The sequence below is a fragment of the Bombina bombina genome, chromosome 7 (genome assembly GCF_027579735.1).
Source record: "Bombina bombina isolate aBomBom1 chromosome 7, aBomBom1.pri, whole genome shotgun sequence".
In the NCBI taxonomy this organism is placed as follows: Eukaryota; Metazoa; Chordata; class Amphibia; order Anura; family Bombinatoridae; genus Bombina; species Bombina bombina.
Genome location: NC_069505.1, coordinates 499,823,571 through 499,836,718, shown reverse-complemented (window position 1 = coordinate 499,836,718; position 13,148 = coordinate 499,823,571). Strand labels below are relative to the sequence as shown.

General features: G+C 35.6%; 1 protein-coding gene across 1 annotated transcript in view; it reads left to right on the top strand.

The window, feature by feature from the left end:
* Positions 1 to 13,148, top strand: part of LOC128666877 (cytochrome P450 2G1-like) — a 57,683-nt gene that overhangs the window by 27,001 nt on the left and 17,534 nt on the right. Inside the window, exons 7-8 of the mRNA XM_053721681.1 lie at positions 4,406 to 4,593; positions 7,460 to 7,601. Coding sequence (XP_053577656.1) covers positions 4,406 to 4,593; positions 7,460 to 7,601 — 330 coding nt within the window. The remainder of the gene's footprint in view (positions 1 to 4,405; positions 4,594 to 7,459; positions 7,602 to 13,148) is intronic.

Below are 13,148 nucleotides of genomic sequence, written 5' to 3'. Positions count from 1 at the left end.
CGCTAATTTATTACACTCCTGTAAATGGGCAAATTTGCCCACTTATAGATGCACAATAAATAATCAGCTATTAAAAGTGGCTGGCTAATGCTACCATTAATGATATTGCTCGCAGTAGCAATTAGCTCATTCGAAAATTAAACAGAGATCAGATCTTTGGTTAATTTTATAAATATCCCCCAATTGCCCCCAAAATTAAAAGTGTTTTTTTTTTTGTTTTTTTTTTAAATTAAAAAATAGTAGCATTTTTGTTTTGTAATAATAACTGCACAAAGCAGTTTTAAGGGTTTAAAGTGAGCGGATGTGGGGTGTTGGAAAAAAAACATCACTGAAAAGTTCCTTTACATTGCGGTCTATGGGGTCTGCATAATTAAAATATACATATATATATATATATATATATACATACACATATAAACACACACATATATATATATATATATATATATATACAGTATATACACATATAGACACATAAACACACACACACATATGTATATATATATATATATATATATATATATACACACACATATAAACACACACATATATATATATATATATATATATACACATATAAACACATAAAAAAAATATATATATATACATAAACACATATATATATAATTATATACATATATATTTTAAATTTGCTGCCAATAACTGTGCAACTTAACCCCTTCGCTGTGCTAGTTTCTCTACAGTGTCTGACAGCATGAGAACGAGGCTCCTATTGGAGCCTATGGAAGCCTGCCCTCATGACCGCAAAACTTCCCTGAACCTGTAATACCAGTGCACATTTGTGTGCACTGGTATTACTGAGTGGAGTGCAAATGTCGCACTTGTGAAAACTAAATTTTGTGCTCCAATCGTAATCTATCCTAATATTGGACTAGATTATGCGTGGCATGCTAACTGTTGCGCGTGATTGAAAGGGGTTTTATCGTGGCTCTTTGTGCGTGTCAGAAGTAGTGAGCACATTACAAGTTGAAAGTAAACACAGGGGGAACTTCCGGGTGGCGGCCATGGCAGGTTGTATGATCTACAGCTCCTTCACCTGCTGCTGCGTATCTATATGAAAGCTACTCCACATCAACTCATCCACATTATATTTTTGAGTGAGACTCTGCAACAAAACATACTCTTTCGTATGATGCCACTCTTTCCAGATTTGAGACACTATTTAACCCACCGGAACACTACAGAGGTTGCGGCCTACCATCCTTACCCCCCGGCAGGGCTCCATCTGGCCCTGTCGTTAGTGAGCAGTGATATCCCGCAAGACACTGCATATGTTTTTTTTATCAGTACGACGCAATATTTAACCACAATGAACATTGCATACCTTACTCCTAACTAAAGCTTGCTACCAGACCTTCGGCATGGAGATTCTCCCAAACATTTTGGAAGAGCTACGTGGCCTGATTGCTTCCCACCATGCGGCCTTGGAAGATAAACTTTCCACAACTTTTAAACACAGCAGCGCCCGGCTAGCCCACGGACCTACCCAGGAGGTGGTAGTGGCGGTGACGCTTTGGGGCCCCAGCGTCCACGCCCTACCCCTGAAGTATCAGTAAGAGCCTGGGAGTCACGAGCCGCAGATTTGGCTGTGCAACCCGTTATAGTATGGGAGAAAAGACACGCAATCACACTGGAGAGCCCTACTGAATTTTCTCAAGCCCTTAACGGCACCCTGGAAGAGCCCTGGTCGGACATATCACAAAACCGGGGAGGATCGGGGGGGTGCTCTCCGGCGTTTCCAGCCCAGAAACAGGATTATGCTTATGATGGCCAGGGATTACATGCTGTGCTCCCTTCTGTAACTACGTTAAAGCCACTTATGCTACCAGGTGATACCGGACGGCCCTGGCTAGCTCTGTTTTGCCCACTCCTTCCCTTAATCTCATTTCCCCAGAGGTGGGATCCGGGTGGCCTGTTTGTTCTCTGTGTCCTGATAGGGCTATGGCGGCTGACTGAACACTGTGGGTAAACCAAGGTACTCAACATATGCTCATCATACTAAATGTGACCCTCTTACTTTTGCATTGGGATTTTGAAAATATATTATAAGGAGTCGAGAAGGAGCCCAACAAGGGTAATCGCCGGAGATGCCTTCTATTACCAGCTTGACTCTTAGCTCCCCACCGGCGGACTACTGAGCCAGTGTGTATTATACACACCACCTGCAAGCACATTTATCTATGCAAAGGTTAACTTGCAGTTCTCAAAAGTGTACTTTGGGCTTCCCATCTGTTAGACATTTATCAGTTTAACTTAACTTTTAGTACTCGCCATATTGAATTTACATGTACTAACTCTGAGCTTTCATCTTGTACCCTACCCTGAGGTTCCCTTGTTGAAGTATTAATATATTATTACCATTAAGCAACCATCTTAACTACTAATATTTCATATTATTTATATCGAAGAGTAATATGTTGCCCTGCATTCACACTGTTGAGGAATTCTGTGCAGGCTGGACCTGCTCTAGTGTTGTTGTCCACTAGATTCCCATCTTACAATGCCATATGTGTCATATTCTAGGGACAAGGAACACTCTCATCTTGTAGGTAACACATAAAGGGTACAATTTGCTAATTGTGTTTATTTTGTTATTGTATTGCTAGTTGAACCGCTGCATCCTGCCTTATTTATAGTATTTAATTGAGATCAGTACTCAAGTTTCAAGTTATTTCAGTATAGCGGTGGGGGGTACATTTTGCATTATACAAAATTGCAGTTATACCGGTTTATAATGCACAGTTTGAGACATCCCATCATAAGGCTTACCCTTTTAGTTACATAAACAATCAACTTTTGTGCTTTATTTACATTTTATATCCTTTGGGGAACTCTCCTGAATAGATGCTAGAATTTTTGTCAGTAAGTTTTATGTTATCACTATTCCTCCACAGACTTGTAGGTATGCGCACCCTATGCATGGTGTCTTCCTTTATTTTAGTTCTCTATATAAACCTAGATTGTTGATATAATCGCTATATAGGACTTTATTACACTTATAAAAATTTTTTTTTTTTAAAAAGAGGTTCTCATTTAGAGATCCAAAAGTGGTCTCTCCACTAGAAATAGCCCCCTACCTATGGTTGTAAGTTTATAAATGAGGTTCAAGAGTGGCCTCTTCCGTCATCTAGGGGGCACACAGAATATTAGGCATTATATTTGCATACTATGCTTTTGAATTTTCTTTTTAGAAATGTACTATATTGTCATACATAATTGTACTATATGATCTCTACATTTTATTATCACTGTTTCGGTTTTTCTTTATATTTTTCATGGTTGCCTTATTCAGAACCTTAAAAAAAAAAAAAAAAAGAAAGTAAACACGTTCTCTTGAGCGCAATGAAATTTAAGGTGCATTGAGTTAGCACGACTTCAGAGCTGTGGTTAACTGTTATGCAAGACAAAAAACATCAAAAATACTTTTACTAGTACAGTTACAATCATAATAACACTGTCTTATAACACTTTTTATTCAAAAATATTGCATATAGATATATATTTTACCAAAAATGAATCAGCTATATAAAGAAATATGTATTTATGAATAAATAAAACATATTCTTCTATGTGAAGAACATTGGAATGTGAAATATTCATAGTTCATGTCGGGTAAGCACCCTTGAGTAAACACGATCTGGTTTGCGCATGAGTAAGGGTCCATTGAAGTTCACAATGGAATACGTTAACATGTTTGCAATATTCAACTTTTTACTTTCTACTTGTGATACGTGTGCTACCAGATGCGCAAAACAAGCTTACTTCTAATAAATTTAACACGCAATCGTTAATTTGTGCCCCACTCATAGTCTAGCCTATTGCATACTTTTTTTTTTTTTAAACTAAATAATAATAAAATTGGCCACACTGTTTGAATTGTTTTTTTAGTTCTTTTGCATCAAACCTAATTCAATCTTTGATCTTTTAAATGTTGTGTAAATGTTTCACTGGTTGAGGAAAGTAAGTAAGTGGAAGTTTAATGTGTTCGACAATATTTGCATATAAGGAGCTCTATTTATGAGGCTACGACAGCAGTTTCGAAGGCCCGTTGGCTGCAGGCTCTGAGTTAGGAAGCAGCGTGCATCAGACTGCTGTTTCTTAACCCTTTACACCAACTGCTATGTGGCGTATCTCAATTTCCCTGAACTTTACAGGCAATAGAGATTGACAGCTCCTGCTCGCATGTGATTGGCTGTGCACACAATTTTGGGTGGACAGCGGCAAAGGTGTCCGCCCTTGTCCGGCCGCTCTTTGTTAAATCTGGGTCTTAATCTTCAGAAAACAACAGGGCATGTACAATGTTACTTATTCTGGTATTAAAAGTCTTCTTAGAAAAATGAAAATAAAGTGCAATAAGAGCTAAAGTTTTTTTTAAAATCAACAGCCAAACTTCATGATGAAATTGATCGAGTCATTGGACAAAACAGATTGCCAAATATGGACGACAAAATCAACATGCCCTATATGGCTGCTGTGATCCATGAAATCCAGAGGTTTGCTGATATCACTCCAATGAGTGTCCCTCATTCTGTTACAAAAGACACTCATTTCAAAGGTTATTATCTCTGCAAGGTAAAAAAAAAAAAATATTTTTCATTTAAAGACTAAAAAGATACAAGCACCATAATATAAATCCAAGTAGGTAATGATGTGAAATAATGGGCATGATATTATTATTTTTTCAGATTAAAAAAAAAGGGGGAAAAATGAAAAAAAAGTGTAAAGGATAGACTGTTTCAATCTGGCCATCCATTTAAGCTAAAGGGGCTCATTTATCAAGTTTCGTATGGAGCCTTCAGACTCGCCAGAAACACCAGTTATGACCAGTAATGACCGCTGCTCCATAACCGTCCGCCTTCTCTGAGGAGGCGGACAGAACTTGCGTGAAATCAACCCGATCGAATACGATCGGGTTGATTGACACCCCCTGCTGGTGGCTGATTGGGCGAGAACCTGCAGGGGGCGGCGTTGCACCAGTAGTTTACAAAAGCTGCTGGTGCAATGCTGAATGCAGAGAGCGTATTGCTCTCCGTATTCAGCGATGTCTGTCGGACATGATCCGCTGATCGGATCATGTCGGACAGGCATTTAATACATAGGCCCCGTAGTGCCATCTGGACAGACATCTTGGTATTGAGTTGCAAATCATAATAAAAATCTACCTGAAACACTCCGAAGACATAATACAGCTAGTATTATTATTATTCTTATTATTTATTTATCGCCAACATATACTGCAGCGCTGTCCATGGGTACAATTTATTTAAATAAAACAATGATACAAAATGTGGACAAATACATGAGTAATTGAGGGTTCTATTCCTATGGGAACTTAAAATATAGTATCCTCCTTCACCATCAATTATAAACAAGTGAATTTTTCTTTTTTTTCCAAAATTATTTTTAATTACTTTTCAGAAGACAACTCAATTTAGTATATTTTATATATATTTTTTAAAAAATGTCATGTTTTAGGTAGACAAAACAAATTTCTAATTAAATTCTATTATCAAATTTTCTTCATTCTCTTTTTTTTATTTTGTTGAAAATCAGGGATGTAAAGCTCAGTGTTATGCATAGGTCTGGAGCACTATATGATAGAAGTTTTGCAAAAATGTTATCCATTGGATGGCAGCACTATTTCCTAGTTCTCCGGACAGCTATCTAAGTATCTCTTCAACAAAGAATACCATGCGAACAAAGCAATTTTGAAAATAGAATATATTATAGAAATAATAGAAATTGGGAGCCTTTTTAACAATTGTATGCTCTGGCGTATTCACAAAAGAAAATGTTTGGGTGGCATATGCCTTTAACTTTAATACATAAATTTAGAATAATTATTTGATTTTATAATACTTAAAGGGACAGTTCACCCAAAAATGTTCTCCCATTTAAATTGTTCCCAATGTTCAATTTTACCCGCTGGAGTGTATTAAATTGGTTACAAGTAGCTCCTTTACCCCTATTTTGCCCTTTGAAATAGCTAATTTACCCTGTGGTATCCCAACCTATACTGAAAGTTTTGATACTGGAGTATATGCTATTGACAAGACTAAGTAAACACAGCCAGCAGAAGAAATTACACTCTTAGTGGGGTGCAGGATAGTTAAGTAATACAATTATAATTTTTCCATTGTTCTCTCTACTTATTGAGCTTTAGTTTTCCAGACAAATATATATATAAGATAATGAAGCAAGTGTGTGTACACAAAGTGATAACATAATACGATCTGATATTACCTGAAGCTCAATCCATTGTGATAGGCTGTGGTTTAAAAGCAAAAAAACAGCTACTTTATATACACAAATAAACTTCAAAATGCAAATTCTCATACATTTTATTCTCTGCAGCTGGTATAACAAGTCATTAAAATACATTAAAGGAACACTAAACCCAAATGTTTCTTTCATGATTCAGAAAGAGAATACAAATTTAAACAATTTTCCAATTTACTTCCATTGTTTATTTTGCTTCATTTTTTTAGATATTGGGAAAAAAAAGCAATGCACATGGGTAAGCCAATCACATGAGGCTTCTAAGTGCAGCAACCAATCAACAGCTACTGAGCCTATCTAGATATGCTTTTCAGCAAAGAATATCAAGAGAATAAAACAAATTAGATAATATAAGTAAATTAGAAAGTTGTTTAAAATTGCATGCTCTTTCTATATCATGAAAGAAAAAAATTGGGTTTCATGTCCCTTTAATATAAAAACAATTTTACAGTGTACTGTCCCTTTAAAGATAATTAAAATTGATCCTACTTTCCAGGATTCTTGTGCCTATTTCCTGTTTTAACTTTCTTTCTTGCTTTTTCTGAATGACCTTTATTATCTCCAAAAGATTTTATACATTTTATATTTTTGGGGTATTAATTTCAGTGGGAAAATTATGAGGTTATTGTAATTTATAAATTAGAGTACTAGTTCTAGATTATTGATTGATGACTTAAATCTAGACATTGTTTAAAGGGATACTAAGCCCACATTTTTTTCTTTCATGGTTCAGATAGAGCATGTAATTTTAAGCAACTTTCTAATTTACTCCTATTATCATTTTTTTCTGGGCTGGCTTCTAAGCTTTACAGGAATGTAAACTTTGGAAGCCAGACCATTTTAGGTTCAGCACTCTGGATAGCACTTGCTTATTGGTTGCTACATTTAGCAAACCAATAAGCAAGCATAACTCAGGTTCTGAACCAAAAATGGGCTGGCTCTTGAAATTTACATTCCTGCCTTTTAAATAAAGATAGCAAGAGAACAAAGAAAAATTGATAATAAGAGTAAATAGAAAAGTTGTTTAAAATTTCATGCTCTATCTGAATCGTGGAAGAATAAATTTGGGTTTAGTGTCCCTTTAAACATTCTTTTCTAACTCAATGTGAATTTGTCCTAAATTCATAATTTGTGCTTTGGGTTATTTGTCTTTGGTCAGGGCACTACTATCTACACATTACTATGCACCGTTCTCCGTGATCCAAGCCAGTTCTCTACACCATACAAGTTTAACCCAAACCACTTTTTGGATGAGAATGGAATGTTCAAGAAAAATGAAGCAAGTATGGTTTTTTCTGCAGGTAATATATGTTTCATTGTCAAAGAGAACTTTGAAAACTAAGAGGAGAAAACACTTTGTCAACATGCATTATTCCAGGGGTCATCAATTGTTGGCCTCCATAGGTTCTGAAACTACATTTCCCATGATGCTCATCCGGTGGAAATGCTGGCTGAGCATCATGGGAAATATATTTCCAAAACCTCTAGAGGTCCACAAATGATGATCCCTGCTATCACCTATTACTAGGAGGCTGTTTCATAAATGTAATTAAACTGCCATGTGGATACTCACCCCACTCATATAATCTTTAACATACCCCAATAGCACATAGAGATCTGCCAATCAGAGAATAGATTCATTTAATAGATCCTGTGCATTTCTTATCCAATCACAGCCAATCACAAACCTAGAGCAGTTGCATCATAAAATATTTAATTTGACTTTTATTTCTTCTCAAATTAACCAAAAGTGAATAATGCATCATTTTCTTTACAACAACTAGAAATATATATATATATATATATATATATATATATATATATATATATAATATATATGTATATATATATATATATATATATATATATATATATATATATAAATTTTGGGGGGGGGGGTGGAGAATAAACATGATACTCAAAGTAGCAGTAATTTTACTTGTTAAAACTGCAAGTCTTCTTAGTAAACAAAAAATAAAAATAACAAAATAGCAACAAAGACAGTTAATGGCACTCAAAAATATTGTTCAATATAGAAATTATATATGTATAAAAATAAACGGCCACATTACAAGTTGTACGCCTGCGCTAACTTGCTTCTGCATTACAAGTTGAAAGTAAACATTTTGCTTGAGCACAAACTAAATGTATGCTCGTTAGTGCAATGAAAGACCTCATGTAAAGTGTGCACCAAACACAAAAATACATTAAAATAAAGTGTTACACTCATATATACAGTTTCTTATACAACTTATTCATATAAATATTATTAAAACTTTTTATATGGGTTCAAAGGTACATGGTATATGATTGGAAAGGGCTATATTCTATACATACAGTATAAATATGTGTAAGGATGTATATATATATATATATATATATATATATATAGATTGAAAGATACATTTGGCGCTTCTCTTCTTCTATTAGAAAACTATGGGTGTAAGTCCAAACTTAGAACAAAAGTTAAATGAATTGACACACTAAGCTCTCTGTAAATGAGTCACTTAAGATTGATGTTATGGGGCAGAGCCAGTGACGATCAGGAACAGTCGCATCTTGATGGAGCTCTGTGAGGGATTTTAAATATGTTATTGTTTTATAGCTAAAAACCTTCACAAGAAGCTATAATCATATGTAGGAAAGGCTCTAAATTTGAGGGGTATCCCTAACATTGCAGTATCCTTACGGAAGTCATCGTAACGGAGTTGCTGAAACTGCCTGGATATCGACCTGAAAGACCAGCTATAGCTTACGGCGGATTTACATTACCAAGACAGAATAGATGTCCACAGCTCTCAAAATATAAAAGAATCTTTATTAGGACTTTGTAAAAATAAGCGACGTTTCGAGGTCAATACCTCTTAATCATGCATAGGGTTACACACTAATGGTCAAACTTTTATACCTTGTATTTTGGCGCCACCTGGCCCACTTTCTGGGAAAGGTGCAGCTCTATCACTATCTACTGGTGAAAATATATATTACAGTGTTATTTAAAAACTTAATTTATATATACACACATTTTTTATATACAGAAGGGAGCAAATAGAATATTATGCATATACCTTCCTGCAGAATACTTGAATTAACGTTTATCAGAATACACTTTACCATATACTAAATTCATTGTTTAATATTAGCAACAAAAAATAAAACTTTGCTAATAAATTGATCAAATTCATCAAGGAAAACCATTTAAGAAATACATTTAAGATAAATCATTTAAGAAAATTAATTTGAGGAAATTCATTTGAGAAAATTCATTTAAGAAAATTAATTTACAGTCATGAAGTGAATAAGTAAAGAATGATTATAAATATACAGACATATCTAATTCCCTGTTTAACCCCTTAGGGATCATGGTCTCTAATTTATAAATCCACCAGGTTTCTTTTTCTTTTAAAAACCTTTCTCTGTCTTGACCATTTCTTTGTGTTTTTATATGGTCAATGATTTGCCATCTCATTTGGCTGATGATGTGGCCCTTTTCAATGAAATGGCTGGAAACAGGGGCTTCTTTGTTTTTGCATCGTATATTAGAACGATGCTGACTCATTCTATCTTTTACCTTACGGGTGGTCTCACCCAAATAAATTAAAGAACAAGGACACTTGATTAAATATACCACATGTGTGGTATCACAAGTGTAAAAACCATTGATTTCATACTTTGTGCCATTGTGTGGATGATGGAAAAATTTCCCTTTGATTATAGAGCTGCAACTCATGCAGTTAAGGCAAGGGTATGAGCCAAAGTTTTTCTTGCTAATATATGTTTGTATATTGCTTTTACTGGGTCCTACATCTGACTTAACAAGATGGTCCCTTAAATTCCTTACTCGTCTGTGTGCCATTAGTGGAGGGTTCTTAAATATAGATATTTTATCATTACAGTCACTCAGTATATGCCAGTGTTTCCGTATGCTTTTTGATATCTCTTTGCCCTTGGGTGAAAGCTATCAAACCTAAGAAGAGTATTTTTGTCTGTACTCTTGGTATATAAGTCAAATTCTAGGACATTACCTGCCTTACTGATTTTAGTATCCAAAAAGGTTACACTTTCTTCACTAAAAGTGATGGTGAGTTCCAAACCATGAACTGCTAAATTGACCTCCTTGACAAATTCTTCCAAGGACCCAATGTCACCCCACCATATGCCAAAGACATCATCTATATATCTCAACCATACGGAGCTATAGTGTTTGAATTTGATGTTCTCATAGATGACCCTTTTCTCAATCTCATTCATAAAGAGGTTGGAATATTATGGGGCGACACTGGATCCCATGGCTGTACCCCGCAGCTGAACATACCACTCATCTTCAAAAAGAAAGTAATTCCAGAAGAGAATCAATCTTAATATATCCTCAATAAACATGCCTTGCCTCTCTGTACATATATTGTTGCTTAATAAATTTTTCATAATGATGGAAATGCCTTTCTCATGTTTGATACATGTGTACAGGCTTTTCACATCCATGGTAAAAAGTATGTATCTGCTTGAGGGAAATTCTAAGTTTTTTGCTTTTTCAAGGAAATGGTTAGTGTCTTTAAAATAAGATGACATTTTGTTAACTTCTGGCTGTAAGATCTTGTCTAAAAATATAGAAATGTTAGAGAATACTGACTGTATGCTTGAGACTATGGGTCTACCAGGGGGTCTTTTGCTGTCTTTATGGACTTTTGGAACTGAATAAAATATTGGTGTGCGTGGATTTTGTATATAAAGATATTCCTTTAATTTTTTATCAATGATATTATGACTAAACGTGTTTTCCAAAATATGAGTGATTTCTTTTTGTAGTAGATTAACTGGGTTATAGCTCAATTTCCTATATGTGGTATAGTCTTGTACCTGGCCCTTTATTTCTCCTACATAGTAACTTTTGTCCATGAGTACAGTGGCTCCTCCCTTATCCGCCCCTTTAAATATAAGATCTGTGTGACCCTTTAAAGATTTCAATGCTGTTTGATCATTAATTGTAAAATTGGTGTTGTGGATTTTTTTAAATTTTTGTGTTCTTTTCAATTTTTGAATATCCTGTTCCACCAACTTTATATATGTATTTATACTATGTTCGTTGACAGCGGGGTTAAAGGAGCTGTTCTTTTTAGTAAGTCCTAACTTAGTAAGTGACCAATCACTACAGCACTCTTTCTGTGTTGTACCATAGTCACAATTGTTATTAGCAAACCAGTATTTTAACTTAATGCTTCTAAAAAATGTATACAGATCCTTTTCAAGCTCAAAAAAATTTATATTAGTAAATGGACAGAAAGAAAGACCCTTGTCTAAAAGGTTCTTCTCATGCATAGTTAACTCATGTCCTGATATGTTAATGACAGTACTGTCTCTCTGCACATTACAGTCTACTTGCGGTTCTGTGCTTTCTCTTTGTTCAGAGTTTTCCTTGTAATTCCCCGGCTCCCGCCTCCACTTGCTGAGTTTTCTGCCTCCTCTGCGATGTTTTCTTCTCCACTCTGCTCCAAAGGGGAGGAGGATTGTTCCGATGAGCTGTCTTGTGATGACGATCCGGTAACTCCTCCCTTCTGATGACGCTGCTGGTGTGCTCATTGTGCATTAGTAATGCGTCTTCCCCTTCCTCTATTGGTCGATCTGTTGCCATTGGAGTTGGATCGCCATTTGTAAACAAAGCCTTTGCAATAATCGTCCTTATCTCTGAGGAATTTTACACGCTTGATCTCTTTAATCTCAATTTGTGATGACTTGATCTTTTCATCAATCTGTGCCTCTAATGTAGTCAACTCTTCCGGTGTCATAGATTTCAGCAGCTCCTCTCGGCTTTCCTTGATCTTGGTATCCTGCAATGCCATCTCCTTCAGAAGCGATTCTACGGTAAGTACCATAAGGTCGTAGGAACATTTATTAAGTATCACTTCGAATGTATTGCAGTACTCTTGATTATCACGTAGCAGAGTAGGACAGGTGCTCCTCCGTAGCCCTCTAGGGATCTTCTTTACACGATAATATTCAGCTAGTGTGGTGGTGTGCAGATCCCATTTCATCTGCTTGAGTTTAAGTTGTTCATATTCTTTCCCCAGACTTTCACTGGGTATTGTCCTCGGAAAGTCCCCTGGAACCTTTTACTAAGGTGGTGATCCGGGCTGCATCAAATTCAGTATATGCAAACATTTTGTTGCCATCAGTTCCCATGTTTTTGTCCTTTTCAGTTTGCATTTTTAGTGTTCCAATGTGCTTGTTCCTCAGCAGTAAGTAACTGAACAAACAAAGGTAGTGGAACAGCACTATATGGAATGGAGTGCTTGTGAAGACTGGTGAACTGCCAATTCACCCCGTAATAATCCAAGACAGAATAGATGTCCACAGCTCTCCAATTATAAAAGAATCTTTATTAGGACTAAGTCCTAATAAAGTCCTAATAAATAAATTCTTTTATATTTGGATAATAAATGTTCCTACGACCTTATGGTACTTACCGTAGAATCGCTTCTGAAGGAGATGGCATTGCAGGATACCAAGATCAAGGAAAGCCGAGAGGAGCTGCTGAAATCTATGACATTACAGCCAGAAGTTAACAAAATGTCATCTTATGTTAAAGACACTAACCATTTCCTTGAAAAAGCAAAAAACTTAGAATTTCCCTCAAGCAGATACATACTTTTTACCATGGATGTGAAAAGCCTGTACACATGTATCAAACATGAGACAGGCATTTCCATCATTATGAAAAATGTATTAAGCAACAATATATGTACAGAGAGGCAAGGCATGTTTATTGAGGATATAATAAGATTGATTCTCTTCTGGAATTACTTTCTTTTTGAAGAGGAGTGGTATGTTCAGCTGAAGGGTACAGCCATGGG